The sequence below is a fragment of the Adiantum capillus-veneris genome, chromosome 28 (assembly GCF_014529385.1).
Source record: "Adiantum capillus-veneris isolate H3 chromosome 28, ASM1452938v2, whole genome shotgun sequence".
NCBI classification, from domain to species: domain Eukaryota; kingdom Viridiplantae; phylum Streptophyta; class Polypodiopsida; order Polypodiales; family Pteridaceae; genus Adiantum; species Adiantum capillus-veneris.
In genome coordinates, this window is record NC_140958.1 from 104806934 (window position 1) to 104833711 (window position 26778).

Below are 26778 nucleotides of genomic sequence, written 5' to 3' on the forward strand. Positions count from 1 at the left end.
CAGGATGCCGCCCTACATTATGACAGAACATAGATAGACGAGCACCTTATGTACAAAAGGGAGGTATAAGAATAGTACAGACAATCTTCCACGTTTGACAATATTGGAAAGCCCTTCAATGCACCCATTCTTGTTGGCAACCTAAAGGAAAAAAAGATTTGTTTGTGCCTCGGACAACAAATGATGCTCATAAATAAAGCCAGTGAAAATAATCTTCACTACCTTGATTGACCACAGTGCACACATTTTATGAACCTTGCCATGGAATGAGTCCTCATCACCTCCAGCGATTGCTGTTATGACTCTGCATTTGCAGTTCTGTAGACGTGATCCACAACAGCCAGAGTACCATTCTCCTAATGACAAGGATGGGCCATGATGACATAAAGCACAGATGATGTGAGGATCCCATCGTTGAGGTCCAAAGGTCACTTGCATTTTCAACAAGCCAGCTTCAGTAAGTATTTCTTTCCCTCCTAGAGGTGCTGTAGTTTCACGGTTACCAAACCCCCTGAAGGCATTCTGTTTTAAAACAGTTCTTGTGGCCATCTTTTCAATACCTGCAAGGGCTATGTTTTGGCTACTGACCATCCCATCAAAGTCATTCAGCTTAGCAATGGAACCATCATCTTTTGCTTGCTCAAACACCCTATCCGCGTCATACTTCAATTCTGTAAGAGATATTTTACAGACTGCCTGCTTCTTCCGTGTTTTGTGCCCTGCACTAGACTGCCAGATGTTCTCCTTGTTTTGTATGTTTGCGTCTTCTATATTGAAGATCCTTGGCTTGTCCGTGGTTTTGGTTGAAGCTTTCAATGAATGAAGCTCTTTACTGTTGCTATGTATTTCCATCTCAGTTGCACTTGCAATTGCTTTTTCTCCTGCTCAATAAAACAATACCCTTAAAGACATCAAGATGAGATAGTACTTACCTTATGGTTGGCTGCCTATATGTGAGCATACGGGTGCATGTATATGTCAAAGTGCAACGGAAGGCGTGGTGACAAGGGAACACGGGGGAGAGAGAGGAGAAGAGGAGAAATGAAATGAAATAAAATGTTATATTAAACGTCTTCAAAAGGCCAAAATGACCTATGGGACCAAACTGATACAATCCTTGTGGATCTAATCCAATGTCTGGGTACAAAAATAAAATGAAGTAGTAAAACACAAAAAGATAAATGATGTCTCCTTGAAAAACTGCCGCTCGCTGCTGCTGCTTCACCTGCGCACGCCATCGCTTCGCCCCCCACCTCAGCCCGCTGCCTCCCCCCCTTGCCCTTCTGCCTCGCTGCCCACCCCCGTGCTGCCTGCCAGCCTGAGCCGCCCCCTCCAGCCCACCCGCTGCCTGCCCCGCGCTGCCGCCCCCGTCACCCCCTCCTCCTGCTGCCGCCAACGCCTCCTCCCTCCCCAACCCGCCCCCCCCGGCACGTCCTCCCGCCCGCCTCGGTTTCTCCCCGTCATCCCCTGCATTTCGGCCTCCTCGGCACTGCTTCATTTTTTGGGGCAGTGTCTCCTGCGCCTGATTGCAACGTCCACCCGTCGCCCTCTTCTTAGGTCACAGCAGTCGACACAGATGGAGGCTCCAGCTTCGCCACAGAGGGACTCGCCAGAAGCCCCCTCGCCCGACCCCGCTGATCCCACCATTCGACTTGCTCTCTCGCCGACAGAGCAAGCGAGCCTTGCCGCAAAGGTAGAACGATTGCAGGCAACTTCGGTCATCTGCAAGATTCTCGGCACCCGACCTAGCAGAGGAGAGTTGCGAGACCTTCTCCAGGCCCGCCTTCTCGCAGAGGTGGGCAAGATCTTAGATGTCCAGATTCTCGGACGGGGGTACTATCAGATCGAGTTCGAGACCTCAGAGATTGCGTCCAAGGTCATAGCTATGAGTCCACTGGCCATCCGAGCATCACGCGCCCACTTTCGACAGTGGCGACATGGTTTTGACCCGACTTCGGATGTTCTAGTAGAGGAGGCAAACATCCCCATCTCAATCTGCTTTCCGGGTTTACGGAGGGAGTACCTATCACTTCTCTCCAGGATTGGCTCCACCATCGAGACTGTCCTGGAGACACCTCGTACGGCAGCATCATTGCTACCAAGGCGGCTGGCATCCCCTCAGTTCGAGTTTTGGTCAGAGATACCCACACGCTCCCGACGGTCATCCTTCTGCCTCGGGTGAGTGGGGGTTGGTTTAGACAGAGTGTGGAGTACTCGGGCCTCCCGAACCAATGCTTCATTTTCCGACAGATGGGCCACCTAGCGAAGGCCTGTCCACGGAGGAGGCCACGACCTGCACCTCAGCCTCAGCCCCAGCTTGCCAAGGCTGGGCCGCAGCAACAGTCAGCGGTACAGCGCACAGATTCAGAGCCACCCTCCGAGCCTGAGGCTCCAACGGAGGAGGGATGGCAGCAGACCCGTGGCCGACGACGCCAGGGGCCATAGCGGCAGCCTGGCACTCAAGGTGGCCCTCAGGTGCCTACTCAGCAGCAGTGGGTTCCCACGGGGAACCGCTTTGGTCCTCTTGAGCAGGAGGAGTCCCCTACGCCAGCCTCCACCTCCGCTTCACCCTCGACGGCCGCTCCCCCTTTAGAGTTCCCCTCCTCCTCCTCATCCTCCCCCCCGCCCTCTTCTCCGGTCGCCTCTCCACCTCGCCCCTCTACCTCTGTCGACCCACCTCGCTCCTCTTCTCCTCCGCTCCCCCCAGCTCCTTCTCCCTCCCCTCCTGCTCCAGTTCCACAATCGACTCAGGAGACTGGTCCCTCTCCGACGGCTAGGAGATCTCTTGGCAGCGCCTTTGCCACGAGTCGCCTAGCGAGAGAGGGTCAGCCCTTCTTGCAACCCCTCTGCAAATTCAGACATCTTCCCTTGCAGCTATCCCTCGTGGTCTGACGAGCATTGACCTCCGACGCCGCTGGGATTTCTTCGACTACGGGTTCACTTGCTTTCTCGGCGACTCCGCAGCAGAACACGAGGCAACCTACTTTAGGGTCCATGCTTTGTTCCTCACCGCTAGGGGGATATAAGGCCTTGGACTCAACAGTTGGTTTCTCCTTCCCCCTCTATGGTAGGCTCGAGACAGAGTGGTCCCTCGACTCAGTGGTGGGATGGTTGCATACACAGGTTCTCGAGTTCTCTCACCACATGGGAGAACTTGGAGTTACAGATCTACTGCAGACGTTGTGGCCACTCGCCAAGTTTGCGGCGACACCCTCAGACTCAGCAGGATGTAGGCACATTGTGGTGTACTTTTTTGCTGATATGCAGTGTTTTCCCTGCTTTGTGTACATTTATGAGGACTCCTGGACAGAGGAGGTTGCTTCACGTATGGCTCGCTCTGCTTGGGATTGGACTAGGCACTCACTACAGTCTCGCCTATCTAGAGGACGCTCGGATGCGGATTACTCCCCATCCAAGCCAGCCTCGAAGATAGCCCGTCTTGCTGCTGCGGCAACATCTATTCTCTCTCGCTCCCCATGAGGATCGTCTCTTGGAACGTGCAGGGACTAGGTGGGCCCCAATTTCAGCGCCAGCGGGGCCGATTGCGTCAGGAGCTTCAGCGTTGCCTTGTGGGAGGAGAGATTGATCTCCTTATGCTTCAGGAGCACCATCTGAGTCAGAGCCGCATTCGGCGATGTGGTCAGATTTTGCGTAGACGATATGATACCTTTTGGTCAGCTGCTTTTGGACCTGGAGGCATCCAGGGTGGGGTATGTATGACTATTGCGGATTCATTGCAGCAAGCCATTGTGGGCAGAGGGATTATTGTGCCAGGCAGGGCTCAGTGGATTACTATGCAGGTTCAGGGTGGCCTTGTGGGCTTCCTGAACATCTATGCGCCCAATGTGGCGAGTGCTCGTGCAGAGTTTTGGTCACAGATTGTTGAGTCCTTGAAGCAAGCCGACCATTGTTGTGTAGGAGGGGACTTCAACATGTTGGAGGACCCTTCTGACAGGATTGGAGGCAGCCATGCTACTGTGCATGGAGTCGAGTTAGCAGCTTGGGAGAGGTTGTGTATGACTTTGAGGGTCTCGGATACATGGCAGCACTCTGGCTTTGTGAGGCCTCCAGCCAGTCTTTCCTTCTCTAGATCGGACCGCAGAGTGGGAAGAGTGAATCTATCGCGGATAGATCGCTTCTACACTAGTAACCACTTCAGTGACTTGCAGGGATCAGTGGGCATCCTGGCAGGGACATCCTTCTCGGACCATGCACCAGTAATCCTCACAGTGGCAGACAGGCAGAGGAGTGGGAGCACGATGCTTCGCATCCCAGAGTCGGTCTTGTTGAACTCAACACTCAGAGAGAGGGTAGAGGCTCTCTGGACAGAGGGCATGGACAGCCAAGTTCCACCTACAGACAGAGTGGGCTTAGGCCTAGCTCAGCTTAGCCACTTTTTTCTCCAGGAGTCTCTGGCTCGCCGGGCTGCAACGAGAGAGGAGGAGCAGCATCTCAGACGAGGCATTGCTTCACTACAGAGGATGCAGGAGCAGCATCCAGATAGTCCACGGTTGGAGGATCAGTTACAGCAGGCTCAACAGGAGCTTGCTAGCACAGAGGAGAGGCGTCATGAGTTTGCCTTTCACCGACAGGCATCTAAGTGGACTCAGATGGGTGACAGAGTGACAGATGATTTTTTTGAGACAGTGGGACCTCGGCACTCGCATGCCAAGGTCAATCAGTTGAGGAGACCCAATGGGTCAATTGCTTGTGAGCCCGAGGATATGCGTGCAGTTGCTACTGACTTTTACCGTGAGTTACTGTCGGCTGAGCCCCAGTCAGAGCGGCAGGATGCATGCAGAGAGCAGGTTTGGGCACAGATGCCTTGTCTTGTGACAGAGGAGATGCGCCAGAGTCTAGAGATGCCACTTGATCTTGAGGAGCTGCACACGGCTCTTAGGGCCCTCCCTCGTGGTAGCTGTCCAGGTGAGGATGGGCTGACTCCCAGCTTTTTCTTGGAGTATTGGGACCTGCTTGGCCCAGATCTTTGTAGTGCCTTTCAGTACATTTTGCACACAGGAGTGATGCCTGATAGCATGAGTGAGGGCCTGATTTACCTCATTCCAAAGGAGGGTGGCTCCTTGGATGAGATTCGACAGTGGCACCCCATCACCATCCCCAACTCAGCCTACAAAATTCTTGCCAAGGCTCTGAGTTTGAAGATTTAGTCTCTTTTGGAGAGCCTTATACATGGAACTTAGACAGGTGTTGCCAAGGAACGCAGTATCCTTGACAACATCTTCACTTTCTGGGAGGCTTCTGCCCTGGCACGGCTCCGTGGGGAGGACCTTGTGATTCTCCTTCTCGATTTTGAGAAGGCATACGACAGAGTTGACTGGGACTTTCTAGAGGGCACTCTTCGCAGGATGGGCTTCTCAGATGCTTGGATCAGAGGGGTGTCAACTTTGTACAGACAGGCTCACAGTCAGGTGCTTTTGGCAGGAGGTAGAGGAGAGCGCTTCATGCTCACACGTTCGGTCCGACAGGGTTGTCCTCTTGCCCCCTTTCTCTTTCTGTTCTATGCGGAGGCGATGAGCAGATTTTTGGTGTCACAGCAGGTTGGTCTGCGGGGCTTAGCACTCCCTATTCGGGGAGATGAGCTACTGGACGCTGAGTTTGCCGACGACTCAGCCTTGTTATTAGAGGGCCAAGAGGCCAATCTGCACAGATGTGAGCAGGCTTTGGAGACCTTCTGTTGTGCATCGGGCGCATTGATCAACTGGAGAAAGACAGTGGCTTTCTCGATTGGCAGTGCTCCTGTGTCAGATTGGATGGCAGGAAAGGGTTTCAGGTGGATTCCCCCGGGGACTGCAGTTCGGTACTTGGGTTCTTAGGTTGGTTTGGACTTGTCCCCCGAGCAGCAGATTGCTCCTCTTCTCCTGTCCATCAGGAGAAAGCTGTTACATTGGAGCTCAACACGACTTTTGCTGGCTCAAAGAGTAGTAGTTCCTAACCAGGTGTTGTTGGCGACTATGTCGTATATCACTTCTTGCTGGATCTTCTCGAGTTCTTGTATCAGCCAGGTAGAGAGGCTGATCAGGAACTACCTTTGGTCAGGTCGTGACACTCAGATTGCCCGAGCCAAGGTCGCTTGGTCGGTCATCACACTTCCTTGTTCTCAGGGAGGGCTTGGGATCATTGATCCAGCACAGCAAAGTAGAGCCCTTCTTGGGAAGTTCGTCGTCAGAGGACTTCTTCCAAGTGAGGAGCCTTGGAAGGAGTTCTTGCTGCAGAGACTTCGTGCCAAGGTGCCTCAGTCAGGAGGCCCTTCGCAACCTTCGACCAGATGGATCTTTACAGAGTTGTGCCGAGTTGGTTTGGGCAGGAGACTAGAGGACCGATTCACTGTGAGTCTACTTGGATCTTGGGATCTCTTACGGCGTGGCCTAGAGCAGAGACAGCCGACGTGCACGGAGGAGCGCCTATGGCAGCCCCTCGTCTGGAACCCCATGGTTAGCACTCAGAGAGGCCACTTGGTTGGGAGTTGGCCTAATGTTTCTTGGGGTCCCATGGTAGCAGGTTCAGCGCGCTCTCTAGGTGACTAGCTTGAGTTCACAGGTTTGTCAGAGGAGGTGCAGGGTGTCCAGCTATAGGGCATGAGAGGGGTGCAGAGCATGTGTCAAGACATCTCAGAGTCAGTTCCAATTGAGTGGCTCACGCCTCTCGAGCCTTATACATGGAACTTAGACAGGTGTTGCCAAGGAACGCAGTATCCTTGACAACATCTTCACTTTCTGGGAGGCTTCTGCCCTGGCACGGCTCCGTGGGGAGGACCTTGTGATTCTTCTTCTCGATTTTGAGAAGGCATACGACAGAGTTGACTGGGACTTTCTAGAGGGCACTCTACACAGGATGGGCTTCTTAGATGCTTGGATCAGAGGGGTGTCAACTTTGTACAGACAGGCTCACAGTCAGGTGCTTTTGGCAGGAGGTAGAGGTGAGCGCTTCATGCTCACACGCCCGGTCAGACAGGATTGTCCCCCCCTTTCTCTTTCTGTTCTATGCGGAGGCGATGAGCAGATTTTTGGTGTCACAGCAGGTTGGTCTGCGGGGCTTAGCACTCCCTATTCGGGCAGATGAGCTACTGGACGCTGAGTTTGCCGACGACTCAGCCTTGTTATTAGAGGGCCAAGAGGCCAATCTGCACAGATGTGAGCAGGCTTTGGAGACCTTCTATTGTGCATCGGGCGCACTGATCAACTGGAGAAAGACAGTGGCTTTCTCGATTGGCAGTGCTCCTGTGTCAGATTGGATGGCAGGAAAGGGTTTCAGGTGGATTCCCCCAGGGACTGCAGTTCGGTACTTGGGTTCTTAGGTTGGTTTGGACTTGTCCCCGGAGCAACAGATTGCTCCTCTTCTCCTGTCCATCAGGAGAAAGCTGTTACATTGGAGCTCACACGACTTTCGCTAGCTGGTATTGTAGTAGTTTCCAGCCAGGTGTTGTTGGCGACTATGTCGTATATCACTTCTTGGTGGATCTTCTCGAGTTCTTGTATCAGCCAGGTAGAGAGGCTGATCAAGAACTACCTTTGGTCAGGTCGTGACACTCAGATTGCCCGAGCCAAGGTCGCTTGGTCGGTCATCACACTTCCTTGTTCTCAGGGAGGGCTTGGGATCATTGATCCAGCATAGCAAAGCAGAGCCCTTCTTGGGAAGTTCATAGTCAGAGGACTTCTTCCAGGAGAGGAGCCCTGGAAGGAGTTCTTGCTGCAGAGGCTTCGTGCCAGGGTGCCTCAGTCAGGAGGCCCTTCGCAACCTTCGACCAGATGGATCTTTACAGAGTTGCGCCGAGTTGGTTTGAGCAGGAGACTGGAGGACCGCTTCGTTGTGAGTTTGCTTCGATCTTGGGAGCTCTTACGGTGTGGCCTAGAGCAAAGACAGCCGACGTGCACGGAGGAGCGCCTACGGCAGCCCCTCGTCTGGAACCCCATGGTTAGCACTCAGAGAGGACACTTGGTTGGTAGTCGGCCTCATGTTTCTTGGGGTCCCATGGTAGCAGGTCCAGCGCGCTCTCTAGGTGACTGGCTAGAGTTCACAGGTTTGTCAAAGGTGTAGGGTTTCCAGCTATAGGGCATGAGAGGGGTGCAAAGCATGTGTCAGGACATCTCAGAGTCAGTTCCAGCTGAGTGGCTCACGCCTCTCGAGCTAGTAGGACCCAAGTGGATGGGAGCCTTCACACGACTGGAGGTTCTCATTTCAGTCATGGCCTGCTCAGAGTCTGTCTTAGCCCTGTTCTTCGAGCTTCAAGGTGGGGGACGACTACAGCGAGTTGCAATAGAGGCCCCTCAGGTAGCAGAGTGCTGTTTTCAGAGGATCCGAGTAGTGGGCATCTGTGGGAGGACCTGCGTCATAGACCCTGACCCAGCAGTTCTTGAGACAGGACACTGGAGGCTATGGGCTTGGGAGTGTTGTCCGCTGGCACGAGTATAGTGGGATCCTAGTGAGTGGCTATGGAGGGACCCCTTCTCTTCTGCAGACCACCCAGGAGTCCCGTTCTTTCAGTACACTGTTCGATTGGGACGTCATATACTAGCAACACAGAGAGAGGCCCTCCCCGCTACAGCACGTCATTGGCAGGAGGCGGGTCTCACAGTCGAGTTCTTGGTAGACTTTTGGGAGAGGTTGTGGGACTCCAGACAGCCGCGGCGAGTCACCCTGTTTCAGTGGCTGGTCGCACATAGAGCCACAGCAGTAGGGAGCTGGCTACTGCATAGTGGTCTCTCGGCCACGTGCAGCTTGTGACCATTTGGTGGAGAGTCAGCGTCACTGTCTTTGGGACTGTCCCTTGGCCTAGCAGGTGTGGCTATGAGTTCTTCGGCTGATGCCTGCTCTCTCCACAACTCGACAGTACACTTGGGGGGCAGCGGCTTGGTCCACCCTCACGGGCCCGGAACTTCAGTTTGAGCTATCTTCCACCAGCAGGATGATAGTGATGCAAGGGAGGCGACCTACACTCCAGCCTTGTACAGAGCTTACTCCATAGGAGTGGTGCGGTGAGAGAGAGGAGTGTTAGGAGCTCATCAGTGGCCTAGCTCTCTGGTTCATCTGGCGGGCCCGCTGTTTCCGCATCTTTGAGGCTCGCCCTGTGCCACCAGTAGAGATTGTTCGTGACTTTTGGCTAGAGCTGATCCATACTCTCAGAGGACAGCTTGAGGGACTACAGGGCAGCTCCGACCGCATGCGGGAGCGCCGCGAGGCTTTCCTTCGACTCTGGCGCCCTGGGCCGTTTTACACCATTGTCCAGGGGGTGCTCAGATGGCACTACTGTCCACCTGTGTGGCTCTTCCCTCCTCCCATCTCTTGATTTAGCGTCATTGTATATATGCTGTTTTTTCATTGGGAGAGTCTCCCCATCATGCTTGTTGTAGCCCTCTCTTGCAGAGGTGGTTGTAGCCATATGGGCAATTTTCATTAACTAATAGAAGGATCTTTTTCTCGGAAAAAAGAAAATAAAATAAAATGAAGTAAAGTGAAAGACTAAAACTAAAAGACTCAAATCGTCAGCCTGAAAATCATCATCATCGTCATCCATGCCCGAGGATGCCCGACATTGGGCGTTGATCGAGAAAGTATAGCATCGAAAGCTGAAGAGCTTCGTCAATGTCCGCCTCTGTAAATAATCGTATTGGGCGTCTCCCATGTCGTGCTCGAATAGTCCTGATTCTCTAGTGGAGCCTTCGTCCATGTCGTGATCACCTCGTAGACGTGGGCGTCTAGCTCTCCCGAGCTCAGTGGCTCTGTCCACTAATATACTTTTGGTAGAAGTGGTCTCTGAAGTCTGCTGCGAAGCATGCTCATCCGGTTGTTGAGTCCCTGCTCTAAAGAAGTCAGTGATCTCCCTCTGTGAATGTCTCCCACTACCTGGTCTCCTCAAGAGACTTTCCCTGTGTCTGCGCAGCTCTAGCAAAAACAATCCGAGGCATCTCGGATCCTGATATCTCATCACTCTAGCCAACAGTCCAAAGCCCTCTCCAAATAGACAGTGAAAGCGGCCTCGTATCTCAGAGTATACCCGACAATGACAAATGTGATATTTTGTGACGATTTCTTGGGCTTGCTGCTGCTCCTGCGCGTTCCCCTCCCCCCCCGCCTGCGCCTGCTCTCCTGCGCCATAGCCCCCCCCTCCGCCTTCGCCCTCGCGCTACCCCCGTTGCGCGTTGTCTGTCCGCGCGCGCTACTGTGCTTGCACCCAGCCTGCACGCAGCCCAGCCAGAGCGCAGCCCCGCCCGCTGCCACCCCTCTTGTTCGCTGCCCGGTGCCCTCGCCGCTTCAGCCCCATATCCTCACGCCCCCCCTCCCCCCCCTCCTCCGAAGGCCTCGTTTAAATTGTTTGGGAGAGGATTTTCATTTGGTTTCTCCTTGCTGAGCTTTCAAGCGTTGGCCTTCACGCCCGCTCTTCTCCTTCAGAGCAGCAGACACTTATGGAGGCTCATGCTCCGCCCCAGAGGGACTCCTCCGAAGCCCCCTCGCCCGATTCCGCTGAGCCCACCATTCGACTTGCTCTTTTGCCGACAGAGCAAGCGAGCCTAGCCGTAGAGGTAGAGCGTCTGCAGGCGACCTCGGTCATTTGCAAGATTCTCGGCACCCGACCTAGCAGAGGAGACCTGCGTGACCTTCTCCAGGCCCGCCTTCTCGCAGAGCTGGGCAAGATCTTGGATGTCCAAATTCTCGGACAGGGGTACTACCAGATTGAGTTCGAGACCTCCGAGATGGCTTCCAAGGTCATAGCTATGAGTCCACTGGCCATACGAGCATCACGCGCCCACTTTCGACATTAGCGTCATGGTTTTGACCCGACTTCGGATGAGCTAGTAGAGGAGGCAGACATCCCCATCTCAGTCTGCTTTCCGGGTTTACGGAGGGAGTACCTACCACTTCTCTCCAGGATTGGCTCCGCCATCGGGACTGTCCTAGAGACACCTCGTACAGCAGCATCAGTAGCTGCCAAGGCAGCTGGCATGCCCTCAGTTCGAGTTTTGGTCAGAGATACCCACACGCTCCCGAAGGTCATTCTTCTGCCTCAGGTGAGTGAAGGTTCGTTTAGACAGAGTGTGGAGTACTCGGGTCTTCCAAGCCAGTGCTTCATTTGCAGACAGATGGGCCACCTAGCGAAGGCCTGCCCACGGAGGAGGCCACGACCTGCACCTCAGCCTCAGCCTCAACCTCAGCCTGCCAAGGCTGGGCCGCAGCCACAGCCAGCGGCACAGCGCACAGATTCAGAGTCACCCTCCGAGCCTGGGGCTCGAGCGGAGGAGGGGTGGCAGCAGGCCCGTGGCCGTCGACGCCAGGGGCCAAAGCGACAGCCTGACACTCAGAGTGGCCCTCGAGTGCCTACTCAGCAGCAGTGGGTTCCCACGGGGAACCGCTTTGGTCCTCTTGAGAAGGAGGAGCCCCCTGCGCCAGCCTCCACCTCCGCTTCACCCTCGCCAGTCGTCCCCCCTTCAGAGTTCCCCTCCTCCTCCTCACCCCCCCCCCCCCCCCCCGCCCTCTGCTCCCGTCCACTCACAACCTCGCCCTTCTTCCTCTTTCGCCCCTCCCCGCTTTTCCTCCCCCCCGCCCCCTCCAGCTCCTTCTCCCCCCCCTCCTGCTCCAGTTCCACAGTCGACTCGAGAGACTGGTCCCTCGCCGGTGGCTAGGAGATCTCTCGGCAGCGCCTTTGCCACGAGTCGCCTAGAGAGAGAGGGTCAGCCCTTCTTGTGGCCCCCTCTGCAAATTCAGACATCTTCCCTTGCAGCTATCCCTCGTGGTCTGACGAGCATTGACCTCCGACGCCGCTGGGATTTCTTCGACTACGGGTTCACTTGCTTTCTCGGCGACTCCGCAGCAGAACACGAGGCAACCTACTTTAGGGTCCATGCTTTGTTCCTCACCGCTAGGGGGATATAAGGCCTTGGACTCAACAGTTGGTTTCTCCTTCCCCCTCTATGGTAGGCTCGAGACAGAGTGGTCCCTCGACTCAGTGGTGGGATGGTTGCATACACAGGTTCTCGAGTTCTCTCACCACATGGGAGAACTTGGAGTTACAGATCTACTGCAGACGTTGTGGCCACTCGCCAAGTTTGCGGCGACACCCTCAGACTCAGCAGGATGTAGGCACATTGTGGTGTACTTTTTTGCTGATATGCAGTGTTTTCCCTGCTTTGTGTACATTTATGAGGACTCCTGGACAGAGGAGGTTGCTTCACGTATGGCTCGCTCTGCTTGGGATTGGACTAGGCACTCACTACAGTCTCGCCTATCTAGAGGACGCTCGGATGCGGATTACTCCCCATCCAAGCCAGCCTCGAAGATAGCCCGTCTTGCTGCTGCGGCAACATCTCTTCTCTCTCGCTCCCCATGAGGATCGTCTCGTGGAACGTGCAGGGACTAGGTGGGCCCCAGTTTCAGCGACAGCAGGGCCAGTTGCAACAGGAGCTTCAGCGTTGCCTTGTGGGAGGAGAGATTGATCTCCTTATGCTACACGAGCACCATCTGTCTGAGAGCTGCATTTGGCGATGTGGTCAGATTTTGCGTGGACGATATGATACCTTTTGGTCAGCTGCTTTTGGACCTGGAGGGATCCAGGGTGGGGTATGTATGACTATTGCGGATTCATTGCAGCAGGCCATTGTGGGCAGAGGGATTATTGTGCCAAGGCAGGGCTCAGTGGATTACTATGCAGGTTCAGGGTGGCCTTGTGGGCTTCCTGAACATCTATGCGCCCAATGTGGCGAGTGCTCGTGCAGATTTTTGGTCACAGATTGTTGAGTCCTTGCCGCAGGCCGACCATTGGTGTGTAGGAGGGGACTTCAACTTGTTGGAGGACCCTTCTGACAGGATTGGAGGCCGCCATGCTACTGTGCATGGAGTCGAGTTAGCAGCTTGGGAGAGGTTGTGTATGACTTTGAGGGTCTCGGATACATGGCAGCACTCTGGCTTTGTGAGGCCTCCAGAGAGTCTTGTCTTCTCTAGGTCGGACCGCAGAGTGGGTGGAGTGAATCTATCGCAGATAGATCGCTTCTACACTGGTGACCACTTCAGTGACTTGGGGGGATCAGTGGGCATTCTGGCAGGGACATCCTTTTCGGACCATGCACCAGTGATCCTCACAGTGGCAGACAAGCAGCGGAGTGGGAGCACGATGCTTTGCATCCCAGAGCGGGTCTTGTTGGACTCAGCACTCAGAGAGAGGGTAGAGGCTCTTTGGACAGAGGGCATGGACAGCCAGGCTCTACCAGCAGACATAGTGCCCTTAGGCCTAGCTCAGCTTAGCCACTTTTTTCTCCAGGAGTCTCTGGCTCGCCGGGCTGTAGCGAGAGAGGAGGAGCAGCGTCTCAGACGAGGCATTGCTTCACTACAGAGGATGCAGGAGCAGCATCCTGACAGTCCATGGTTGGAGGAGCAGTTACATCAGGCTCGACACGAGCTTGCTTGCACGGAGGAGAGGCGTCATGAGTTTGCCTTTCACCGACAGGCATCTCAGTGGACTCAGGTGGGTGACAGAGTGACAGGTGCTTTTTTTGAGACAGTGGGACCTCGGCGCTCGCATGCCAAGGTCAATCAGTTGAGGAGACCCGATGGGTCAGTTGTTCGTGAGCCCGAGGATATGCGTGCAGTTGCTACTGACTTTTACCGTGAGTTACTGTCGGCTGAGCCCTAGTCAGAGCGGCAGGATGCATGCAGAGAGCAGGTTTGGGCACAGATGCCTTGTCTTGTGACTGAGGAGATGCGCCAGAGGCTAGAGATGCCTCTTCAGCTTGAGGAGCTACACACGGCTCTTAGGGCCCTACCTCGTGGTAGCTGTCCAGGTGAGGATGGGCTGACTCCCAGTTTCTTATTGGAGTACTGGGACCTGCTTGGCCCAGATCTTTGTACTGCCTTTCAGTACATTCTGCACATAGGTGTAATGCCGGATAGCATGAGTGAGGGTCTGATTTACCTCATTCCAAAGGAGGGTGGCTCCTTGGATGAGATTCGACAGTGGCGCCCCATCAGCATCCTCAACTCAGCCTACAAAATTCTTGCCAAGGCTCTAAGTTTGAGGATTCAGCCACTTTTGGAGAGCCTTATACATGGGACTCAGACAGGTTTTGTCAAAGAACGTAGTATCCTTGACAACATCTTCACTTTCTGGGAGGCTTCTGCCCTGGCACGGCTCCGTGGGGAGGACCTTGTGATTCTCCTTCTCGATTTTGAGAAGGCATACGACAGAGTTGACTGGGACTTTCTAGAGGGCACTCTTCGCAGGATGGGCTTCTCAGATGCTTGGATCAGAGGGGTGTCAACTTTGTACAGACAGGCTCACAGTCAGGTGCTTTTGGCAGGAGGTAGAGGAGAGCGCTTCATGCTCACACGTTCGGTCCGACAGGGTTGTCCTCTTGCCCCCTTTCTCTTTCTGTTCTATGCGGAGGCGATGAGCAGATTTTTGGTGTCACAGCAGGTTGGTCTGCGGGGCTTAGCACTCCCTATTCGGGGAGATGAGCTATTGGACGCTGAGTTTGCCGACGACTCAGCCTTGTTATTAGAGGGCCAAGAGGCCAATCTGCACAGATGTGAGCAGGCTTTGGAGACCTTCTGTTGTGCATCGGGCGCATTGATCAACTGGAGAAAGACAGTGGCTTTCTCGATTGGCAGTGCTCCTGTGTCAGATTGGATGGCAGGAAAGGGTTTCAGGTGGATTCCCCCAGGGACTGCAGTTCGGTACTTGGGTTCTTAGGTTGGTTTGGACTTGTCCCCTGAGCAGCAGATTGCTCCTCTTCTCCTGTCCATCAGGAGAAAGCTGTTACATTGGAGCTCAACACGACTTTTGCTGGCTCGTAGAGTAGTAGTTTCCAACCAGGTGTTGTTGGCGACTATGTCGTATATCACTTCTTGCTGGATCTTCTCGAGTTCTTGTATCAGCCAGGTAGAGAGGCTGATCAGGAACTACCTTTGGTCAGGTCGTGACACTCAGATTGCCCGAGCCAAGGTCGCTTGGTCGGTCATCACACTTCCTTGTTCTCAGGGAGGGCTTGGGATCATTGATCCAGCACAGCAAAGTAGAGCCCTTCTTGGGAAGTTCGTCGTCAGAGGACTTCTTCCAAGTGAGGAGCCTTGGAAGGAGTTCTTGCTGTAGAGACTTCGTGCCAAGGTGCCTCAATCAGGAGGCCCTTCGCAACCTTCGACCAGATGGATCTTTACAGAGTTGTGCCGAGTTGGTTTGGGCAGGAGACTAGAGGACCGATTCACTGTGAGTCTACTTGGATCTTGGGATCTCTTACGGCGTGGCCTAGAGCAGAGACAGCCGACGTGCACGGAGGAGCGCCTACGGCAGCCCCTCGTCTGGAACCCCATGGTTAGCACTCAGAGAGGCCACTTGGTTGGGAGTTGGCCTAATGTTTCTTGGGGTCCCATGGTAGCAGGTTCAGCGCGCTCTCTAGGTGACTAGCTTGAGTTCACAGGTTTGTCAGAGGAGGTGCAGGGTGTCCAGCTACAGGGCATGAGAGGGGTGCAGAGCATGTGTCAAGACATCTCAGAGTCAGTTCCAATTGAGTGGCTCACGCCTCTCGAGCCAGTAGCACCCCGGTGGATGGGAGCCTTCACACGACTGGAGGTTCTCATTTCAGTCAGGGCCTGCTCAGAGACTGTCCTAGCCCTGTTCTTCGAGCTTCAGGGTGGGGGACGATTACAGCGAGTTGCAGTAGAGGCCCCGCAGGTAGTAGAGTGCTGTTTCCAGAGGATCCGAGTTGTGGGCATCTGTGGGAGGACTTGCGTCATAGACCCTAACCCAGCAGCTCTTGAGACTGGACACTGGAGGCTATGGGCTTGGGAGTGTTGTCCACTGGCGCGAGTACAGTGGGATCCTGGTGAGTGGCTATGGAGGGACCCTTTCTCTTCTGCAGACCGCCCACGAGTCCCCTTCTTTCAGTACATTGTTCGGCTTGGACGTCACATACTTCCAGCACAGAGAGAGGCTCGCCCCGCTGCAGCACGTCATTGGCAGGAGGAGGGCCTCACAGTCGAGTTCTTGGCAGCTTTTTGGCAGAGGCTGTGGGACTCCAGACAACCGAGGCGCGTCACTTTGTTCCAGTGGCTGGTTGCACACAGAGCCACAACAGTAGGGAGTTGGCTTCTGCATAGTGGTCTATCGGCCGCATGTGCAGCCTGTGACCAGTTGGTGGAGAGTCAACGTCACTGTCTTTGGGACTGTCCTTCGGCCCAGCAGGTGTGGCTACGAGTTCTTCGGCTGATGCCTGCTCTCTCCACAGCTTGACAGTACACTTGGGGGGCAGCGGCTTGGTCCACCCTCACGGGCCCGGCACTTCAGTTTGAGCTATCTTCCACCAGCAGGATACAGAGCTTACTCCACAGGAGTGGTGCAGTGAGAGAGAGGAGTGTTGGGAGCTCATCAGTGGCTTAGCTCTCTGGTTCATCTGGCGGTCCCGCTGTTTCCGCATCTTTGAGGCTCGCCCTGTGCCACCAGTAGAGATTGTTCGTGACTTTTGGCTAGAGCTGATCCATACTCTTAGAGGACAGCTTGAGGGACTACAGGGCAGCTCCGACCGCATGCGGGAGCGCCGCGAGGCTTTCCTTCGACTCTGGCGCCCTGGGCCGTTTTACACCATTGTCCAGGGGGTGCTCAAATGGCACTACTGTCCACCTGTGTGGCTCTTCCCTCCTCCCATCTCTTGATTTAGCTTCATTGTATATATGCTGTTTTTTCATTGGGAGAGTCTCCCCATCATGCTTGTTGTAGCCCTCTCTTGCAGAGGTGGATGTAGCCCTATGGGCAGTTTTCAATAACTAATAGAAGGATCTTTTTCTCGGAAAAAAAAAATGACAAATGTGATGGAACTCTGTCTCTGGCTCTATATGACATAACTGGCATATCCTGGCTTCTGCTGTACTCTCCTAAATTGCTAGAGGTCATCTTCTACAGGGCTATTTTTAGGGTTTCGTCAGTGTGTAAAGAGCTGGTATTTTGGTTCTCGGACACTGTAATGGGCAGTTCTGAGGTTCAGCTGCTGTTATTTAGGGTTTCGTCACCTATTGCAGGACTGTTTTTAGGGTTTTGGAACCATAAACAACGCTGTTTTTAGGGTTATGTCAGATTGTATGAGACTTCTGAAGACACGACTGCTGTTTTGAGGGTAAATTCCACACGAAACAGGCTGTTTTATGGTAGACATGTTGACACTGAATGCTAAGTTCATTTAGGAGACGGTGGCTGCTTTGGGCCCTGATGTAGATGTAGAAGAACGGGGACTCAGATGTAAACAGGGAACCGTGCCTAAAGAACCCAAATGCTCTGAAGTTAATGCAACTGATGAAGCCATGGTTACACAACCAGAAGGACCTTCTGGACATGCCAATGGGAATCTGTGGATTGGAATCATCAGCAGATTCCCTTATGAATGAATACTGCAGAAAAATGAAGGGCATGCAAGTAATATAAGCGATGAGGATGTTATTGAAGCTTCTATTGATATGGATTTGACTTTGCAAGTTTTAACCGCTTTTCATGAGAAAGGTGCTATCTTCTTATACACAGGCAAAGTTGCACAGGCAAAGTGGCATTGGTTGAACACTCTTTTGCAATCAGACACAGTACAGGAAATCTTCGATGGGCCAAAGGGGTTTTGTCCAAGACTACAGATACACATCAATATGCGCTGAATGAAGTGCCATTGTTTTTTGGGGTCAATTAGTTCATATTGTCCATGGCGTCCTTTGAGTGAATTCACAAAAATCCTAAAAGAAGAATGTCCAATTTGGGCAAAAGTTGTTGATTGCCCAACCATGCTTTGGCCTTTGTTGCATGCAGCAATGCAATCTTTAGGCAAAGTATTGGTCTCGCCTCGTACACGCGCTGCTAATCGCAATTGTTTATGCATGCTATGGGATACTACTTTTCCTCGTCCTTCTTGGTTGAGACTTAAACCACTAGGCATGAGATACTTTAGTGTGACAATTAAGACATCTTCCTTCTTTTCCATACTCGGCTCGTTCTTCAAGACTTAACCAACCTCTTACTATTTCTTTAGCAAATTTTTCATTAGGTATCAACTTAGGTCCTTTCCTTTATCGTCACTATTAGGTGAAGAGTTCTGTGCTCTAGGTGTAGTGAAAGATTGAGAAGGAGAGATACTGTGGTTCTTACCATTGTTCTTACCATTTTGTTGATTCTGTTGGTTCAGAGGGTTCTACGAGGTACTTGACTTGTACTCCTTCGGCTTACCTTTGTTGTGCTTCATTTCTTGCTTAAGAGCGATTTTTGACGGCTGCATTGTAGTAAGTAGGGTCTAGGACTTCTACATTGTATTTGATGTATTCGTCCAAATCAAAGAGGAAAGTCTCCTTACAATCCTCATCAAACTTACGCAATTGAACACCAATCTGCAAAATACAGTTAGAAAAAGACATAATGGGAGTTCCATTTTGCTTAAGGCCTCGCCAATCCTCTTTCAACCGATCAAGGTACTACAGTGGCATAAAACGAATCTTGAGCTAGCCGGCCCAATTGTAAGGGAGTAGTTTGCCATCTGCGGCATGCTCAAGAGGCTCAGCCAACTGTGCCTCTTGTCAGGCTTGATACCAATTAATGGCATCACATGATGGATACACAGCAATAGTCAAAATTTTATTGTTACCATTTTTCTTGTTAAGCGTTAAATTGATGCAACCAAGAATAAATCATGCAAGCATCCATCTTACCATCATGCTTATTGAAAGTCAACTTTTTAGTGACTAAATTCTTGGAGTCGTCGTCTCTACCTAGTATACGTGATGACTAGCCGACCTCCTTGAGTGGAGCTCTCTTCAAGGAGAGCACATGCAGGACCAAGTCTTGCATGCGTTGGTCTCGCAATACCTCATGCTCTAGCTCCATAGCTGTTCTCTTTTCTTCAATCGCTATACGTTGAGCTTCTCGTTCCCTTTCCATGAAGGCCTACTGAGCCTCTTGTTGTAGCATCATCTCCATCATAGACATTACCAAAGCCTCCATAGTATTTGGTGCAATCTATGGCGTAGATGGGGATGGAGGACGGTCCGGAAATGGTCCTCCTGGAGTAGAGACTTCTTTTCCTCCAATTCCACTCTCATTACCTTCATGCAAAGTATCCATCTTGCTTATGGTAATGACCATGCATTGCGTACTTACGGTACTTGGGGCACTTGTGGTTCTTTGGTACTTGGGGTACTCAGGGTTCTTGGTGCTTGGGGTACTTGGGGTTCTTGGTACTTGGTACTACTTGCAGTCTGCCTTGAAGAAGGCTTTTCTCTTATCCAAGCTCAACTCCTTCCTGCGGGTGCACCCCTTGGCGGCCTTGCATTCACACCAAGGTTGCTTTTTCCCACCTCACATCGATTAGCTTGCTGCAATGTGAAAGATCCACTCTCGATGAGTGGAAAAGAGGAACGAGGGGAGGCTGGACAAGCCCTTGTTTTTTGGGTTACTTGCCACTCATAAAAAACATGGATTAGAGAGATTGACACGCCCAAGTGGTCTTGGGTTACATGCAATCTCAAACAAGTATTTTTTCTTTTAATGGTTTTTTATGGCTTAATGGCCCTTAAGACAACGACGAAGGCGAAAGCATGCCTGATGCGTGATGGACTAAGGGTGGTAGTGGCTAATAAGTCCATGGCAACGACACAAAGATTTTTTGATAAAATAATTCTGAGAGGTTTTTTAGATTCTTTTCTTGCGTGATGATATCATACACTACCAAAGAGCTCTAATATCAATGTAATGTGCAACGGAAATGACTGATGGTGAATGCTTAGGATGAATGCTTAGTGTGTACTCAAGGTTCCTTTTACTTCATGAGAGATGTGCAAAGACTAGAGAGAGAATGATACTGTGAGTAAAGGTTCTGTGAGTGATAGCGAGAGAGAAGACTAGCACCAGATGGGATCCCAAACCCCCCTCCAAGGAACTCCCTCTCTATTGCTAGAGAGGTATTTGCTTTAGATTGCACAATTGTTGATACAATGGTTCTAGATACTGAGATGCTGATGGGATCTTGCTATAGATGCTTGGATCTAAGAGAATAGAGGCTGAAAACTGAAAACGCTAGGGCTGATTTGACTTGGGGCTGCGATTTGACAATGAGGCTAGGGCTGATCTCTGAAAACGCTGGCTGATCTGCTGTCTTGGACTGAAAACTGAAAACCCTTGTACTAATGGCCGCATATGCCTCCGTAGGGCGAGGTTATGGCTGAAATTTAAAACGCTGGTGCTGATGAGGTGCTCTAGGCTGATCTAGTGAAAATATGCTAGAGATGCGGAGGCACTTCGGGTACTTTGTGCTTGTATTGAGGGTACTGTGTCACGGGGACGGGTACCACGTGCAAATGGAAAAGAACAAACTGAACACACTTTTAGCACTTCAATAACAATTGAACTGAAAGAGATGCACGACAAACGAGACGGGGAGTGGCGGAATTCCACCCCAAGAGAGCACTAGCCCCAAACCTTGGCGCCCCTTTCGGCATTTCTTTATATTGCTTGAACTCAGTACAACGCGAGTACTCCAGACTCTACACCTCCACGCGGGAGCGTACCAGAGAATTAGCCCATGGCACATATTTAAAGGCCCTTGGCCTATGAAAAGCAGTTGCCTGAAAAGCTCCAAACTCAAAAGCATCTGGTTCAAAAGCATCTTGCTCGAAAGCTGCCATCACAAAACAAGGAATTCCGTACACTGCCACATCAGCATCTGTCAAAGTAAAACGCGGAAATCCGTACAGTTGCCACGTCATCATGTCAACGCAAAATTTGAAAATTCTATACAGGTTGCCACGTTAACAGTCCAGCGTAATTTGCGGGTCTTCCGTACAGTCTGCCACGTCATTAGCTTCTGCGCTTTGTGTGTGTGTTGGTCCCGCTCTAGTTTTAATGCCTTTAGGGCTCCTCAACCGGGATATGCAGGTTGGCTCCATTCTTAGGTGGCTTCATACTTCAGCAGTTTGTGGCATCCCCCCTTCTTGAAAGAAAGTAATCGTCCACGATTACAGCATAAAACAACTCAAGTTAGTTCAAAATTTTTTGAGGGACAATCCGAAGGACAATCAGTTTTCTCATTCCAGATTGGAACTCTTGATATCGTAGGTCGTTGGCTTCTCAAAAAAATCTCATCCAATAAGGAGTCATTCCAAATTGGAACTCTTGATATCCTGGGTCATTGGCTTCTTTAAAAAATCTCATCCAATAAGGAGTCGTTCTAGGAGCATACCATGAGTGCAGAGAGACGAGAGCCGAGGGAGGTGCTGCTAGGAGTCATCACTCATAGGCAATCACGGAATGCTTCTCAGCGCTTGGTGCAACGGAAGAAGAGGGCGTTTCTAGCTCGATTACAACAGTATTTCTACTAGCAATTTTTGAGCTAGGACTCAGGCGAGGCATGGCGACTCTTCCATGGGCATTCTCCCCCACCAATCATCACTTCTACGGAGGTATGGGGTCAATATGCATCATCTCTATACACAATCTCGGAGCAGCCACCTCTTCCGGATCCGCTAGAGCCATGCCCACACACATGTACTTTCTTTACTGTCGAGATGATAAAGAAGGCCATTGACGGGATGAGGAACAGGAGAGCATACGATCATGATGGCCTAGTAGCATAGCATTTTATACATGCCAGGGATCTTCTTGTAGAGCTTCTAGCAGTGATGTCCAAACGTGCCATGTGTGAGGGCCTATTGATACGAGTTTGTTACAATCACACCTATCTTCAAGTCAAGGGACCCTATGGAGCGTGGGAACTACCGCACTATCATGATTGGACACACATTGGCACGGTTGTACGCATCCATCCTTGAGCAGGAGTTGAGTAGGTGGTCAAAGAGAGAGAGAGGGTGTACGGGCAACAGGACAGGCAGGTTTCAGGAGAGGCTCTGCCAGTGGGACAGGGCAAGCCTCAAAGATGCGGAAGCAGCGGGCCCGCCAACTGAACCAATGTGCCAAGTCACAAACGAGCTCCCAACACACCTAGGAGATGAGCTCTGTGGCAAGCTGGAGTGTAGGTCGACCCCCGGATCACAATCATCATGTTGGTGGAAGCCAACTCAAAATGGAGCGCAGGGCCCATGAGAGTGGACCAGGTTGCAGCACCCCAAGTGTATTGTCAAGTTGTGGAAAGAGTTGGCATAAGCCAAAGAACCCGAAGCTAAACTTGTTGTGCCATGGGGCAGTCCCACAGACAGTGACACTGACTCTCCAAAGGTTGGCCACAAGCTGCACAGGCTACCGAAAAGCCGCTGTGTACTAGCCATCTCCCAATTGCTGTAGCTTTGTGTGCAACTAGCCACTGGAACATAGTAACTCGCCTCGACTGCCTGCTATCTCACAACCGCTCCCAAAAACCTGATAAGAACTCAGCTATGAGACCCTCCTCTTACCAATGAAGTGCTGCAGCAGGACGACCCTCTCAATAATCGCATCTAGGTCCAATCCGGACCTCAGTGATGCCCGATTAACTAATCCTTATTGTGATCATGTCTATAGAGATTTATTAGACCGAAATGCTGCAATCATTTTGTCTTTCAGTTCCTGCACTCAAACAAATCAAGTGAGAGAGTACAAATCAATCATATTCATTTTCAGGAATTCCGTGTCATAAAGTCATACAACAAAATACTGGTCAGCCTATTAGTATCCCTGAAACCCAAAGGGGACATCAGTGACCTTATTCAAAAATCGGGGTAATCTGTTGACAAAGGAGCGGAGTGACTCCCCTCTTGTGCAAACTCCTGCACTAGATTCACCCTCGCTGAATTTGGTGTTCTATCGGAGTAGACTATGCTAAACCGAATGCTTCAAGATAAAGTTTCAAAATTTGAGGAGTATCTGCTAGGTCCTCCTCCTCCATCCACTTCGTATCCAATGCGGTATAGTTCTTGAATTTGACCAAGAACCACCGAATCACTTTACCTTTCATCTTCCTTTCCTTGTGTGCCAAAATCTGTTCTAAACTGAGTATCTCCTCGCTTTCCTCCACTTCGAGTTGCTCATCAGGCTTCCCATCAATTGACACATCACCTTTAAAAGACTTCAATAGACTCACATAAAATGCATTGTGAATCTTCCAATTATCGGGCAGCTTGGGTCGAAAGGAGACATCATTTATCTTTTCTTTTATCTGGAAAGGGCCATAATACCTCATGCTAAGCATTGGAAAAACCCGCTCCTTTCCCTTTCGTTTTCTTAGGTGTGCCTTCTCAAAACGTAAGAGCACCCAATCGTCTTCCTTTAGTTTCAAATCTCATCAATGTCGATCTGCTGCCTTCTTATGTCGTTCTTGAGACTTCTCTAAAGCCTCGTGGACCATGGCAAAAGCAGTATCCAAGTCCCTCGTGTATTGGCCTGCTTCAAAAATCTTGTCTTTAGTGCTAAGAAAGGGTGGAACCTTCTAAGCACCTTCAATTATCTCAAATGGCGCCTTTCCCGTGGAAGAGTGAACCATGTTATTATAGGCAAATTCCACCAAAGGCAAAAAAAAAATTCATTGAGTCTTCAAATCAAAGATGTAAGACTTCAATAAATCCAGAACAACTAAATTTGCGATCTCAGATTGCCCATCTGTCTGCCGGTGGAATGATGACGAGAACTGCAACCGCATGCCAATGTTCTCCCAAATAGCCCTCCAAAACAAACTCGTGAATCGGGGATCTTTGTCGAAGACTATTATCTCAGGCATGCCATGTAATCGAAAAATCTATGCAATGAACAATCTCGCTAAATGGTCCAGCTTGACTGTTTTCTTCACTGGAATGTTTTCTTCACTAGAATGAAGTGAGCTTGCTTGCTAAAATTGTCAATAACAATCCAAATACCATCGTGCCCACTCTGTGTCTTCGGAAGATTAAAGATGAAATCCATTGCAATACTTTCCCAGGGGCAAGTGGGAATGGGTAAAGGCTATAGTAATCCTTGTGCCTTATACCTGTCCAACTTGACCTTCTGGCCTACTAAACAACTTCGAACAAAGTCGTCCACATCCTTCTTGAGTCTTGGCCAAAAGAAATAATGCTCCACACCTTTCAAGGTGGTCTCAATGCCGTGGTGACCCGTAAAAGGTGGACAATGGCACTCAATCAAAACCTTTTCCCTCTCAACGGTTGTGTGACGCACAACATCTTTTTCTTCATCAAGTAGCCATCCCGTATGGAATATCCCACTACTACCTCCCCATTCTGTATTCAAGTGAATACATCGGAAAAATCAGGATCGGTGGTGTACTGATCAAGGATATCCTGGAAGCTTCTATGATGTATCGTGGAAATAGCCAAGACTAAGGGCTTCTGAGACAATGCATCTGCCACCAAGTTTTTATGTCACTGCACATGGACAATTTGGAAGTGAAACTCTGACAAGTTGTTAGCCACCGCATCTGCTTTTTTGAAAGCTGCTTCTCTGACAAGAAGTAGCGTAAACTCTCATGATCAGTAAAGACCGTGAAATCAGCTCCAAGTACTAAGTAGATAATGTCGCCACTGTGTAAGAGCATGGATCACTGCCAATAGCTCTTTCTCATAAATTTGTGTTGTCAATTCTGGCCTTGAAAACAATTGGCTTTCATAGGCAATCCCATGGTCTTCTTGCATTAAGACCGCTCCCAGACTACGACCATAAGCATCACAATATACTTCGAATGACTTTTGCAAGTCTGGCAAAGCCAACACTGATCCAGTAGTCAGGTTTTCTTTAATTGTCTGAAAGGCAGTCACCTCTGTCAGTCCCCACGAGAAAGGACTCCTTTCAGAGTCAATATGTGCAAAGGGGAAGCTACCTCTGCAAACTTCTGAATGCACCGCTGGTAGTAGGAACACAAGCCCAAGAAGCTTCTAACTTCATGAACATTCTTCAAATATTGCCAATCGCGTATACTCTCAATCTTGGCCGGGTCCATCTGTACACCTTCTGCTGAGAGGATGTGTCCCAAAAAGTGTATTTCCGGCAAGAAAAATTTATGCTTTTTCGCACTAATAACTAATCTGTGATTACGCAATGCCTGAAAGACTTGTAGCAGATGGTGTCGATGTTCTGCTTCATCCTTGGAGAAAACTATAATATCATCAAAGAAAGTGCCGACAAAAGATCAATGCTCTCGGAAAATCCTATCCATCATTCTGTTGAAAGTCACTGAAGCATTGGTAAGTCCAAAAGGCATCACCAAAAATTCATATAAACCAAAGCTTGTCCGAAAGGCTGTCTTGTAGACATCTCCCAGAGCGATTTTCTGATCTGATGATATCCGCTTTTCAAATCAAACCTACTGAAACAAGAGAATCCCTGAAGTCAATCAAGAATATCATCGATCCATGGAATAGAAAATCTGTTCTTGATAGTGATTTTATTGAGAGCTCTATAATCAATGCACATTCTCCAAGATCCGTCTTTCTTTAATACCAACAAAATCGGAGAGCAGTAGAGTGAAGTACTCGGTTGGATAAGACCCTTTTCAAGGTCTTTCACCTAGTTCATAATCTCTTCATTCTAGGCTTGGCTAACACGGTAAGGTGGCCGGTTCGGTGGTGTGCTTCCAAAAATCAGATCAATAGTATGATCCTCAAAGACGAGATGGGGGTAACTCGCCTGGCAGGCCCAGCATGTGTGTGGAGAAAATCTTGGCGTTCTTTGTCAAGTTCAAACATGTTCGTTCAGTGTTCATCATTCAACTCTTTCAAATAGATCAAGTAAACAAAAAGACTGGATTTCATTTATTTGGAAATGGCTAAAGCCGATACAATAGGGACGGACTTTCCCTTGAGTCTTACATCAAGTACAATTTTTCTACCCTTTTCATTTGTCAAAGTCGCTTTCATGGCCCGATAGTCGACCATGGCATTTTTCTTATGGTACCAAGGGATTCCTAGGAGGTTGTCACATCTTTCAAAGGCATGATGTAAAAGTCCTCGTGCCCTAAATATCCCTGACAATGCAAACAAAGTTTGCCAATGATAGGCGTAATGGCTACATCCCATCCGAGTGCCGCTAGAATTTCCTCTGTTGGTGGCCCCATCCTGTCAGGCGTAATCTCTAGCCGCGCTACAAATTCAAGTGAAATGAAGTTGGCCTTGGCTCCTCCATCGAAAAATATAAGGGCCTCTTGATCTTTCACTTTGCCCCAAGCTCGGGAAAGTTCTGTACTTTCATCTATCTAGCTTGGGTCAGTTCCCATGCAATCGGGTACTAGTCCAGCTTTCATCTTGCCTTTTCTTCCACGTTCCTCTGCTCTAGAACTCTCTGGCCTGTCTTCAGTTTGTCCTTGCTGTGCCTTTTTGGGGCACTTTGCAGAGATGTACCCTTGTTCCCCACAACCAAAACACTTCCCCTCTTTGAGATAGTTAGCCCTTTCTCGAAGTGTCAATCGGGGTCATGTATCCTCTTCTCCTGGGAACTCTCTTGATTTCTACTTTCATTGTTAGAGGTCCGCCTGGTCCTTTGAGTCAAGATTTCATCAGTGCGGTAAGTCAAATTCCCCGAATGTATCGAGAAACCCTGTTTTGCATGACCCTTAATTCTTGAATAGAATCCGACTTTTGTTCAAGGCAGTAATCTCGGATCTCTGTAGGGATTCCAAAGCAAAACCGCCCAAACTGTTCCTTAAAGGTGACCTTCTTAAATGAAGAGGTTGGTAGAAAAGAGTCTCAAAACCTCTCGCATTAAGCGTCCAAAGAATCTCCCTTGGTCATCCAAAGATGGTTCCAAGCAGTTCGTACATCCCGTTCGTACTCCAGGGTCAGCCAAGGAGAAATAAAGAGCCGTTTGAATTTCAACCACTTGACCGGAGCTTCTTTCCTCAGAAGAAG

At 50.6% G+C, this 26778-nt stretch overlaps 1 protein-coding gene across 6 annotated transcripts in view; it reads right to left on the minus strand.

The window, feature by feature from the left end:
• LOC147421013 (uncharacterized) overlaps positions 1-26778 on the minus strand; it is a 92634-nt gene that overhangs the window by 30161 nt on the left and 35695 nt on the right. For all 6 annotated transcript variants that reach the window (XM_086503984.1, XM_086503979.1, XM_086503980.1 and 3 more), the window contains exons 5-6: positions 223-881; positions 79-141 (exon numbers count right to left, since the gene is read on the minus strand). In XM_086503984.1, coding sequence (XP_086360110.1) covers positions 79-141; positions 223-881 — 722 coding nt within the window. The remainder of the gene's footprint in view (positions 1-78; positions 142-222; positions 882-26778) is intronic.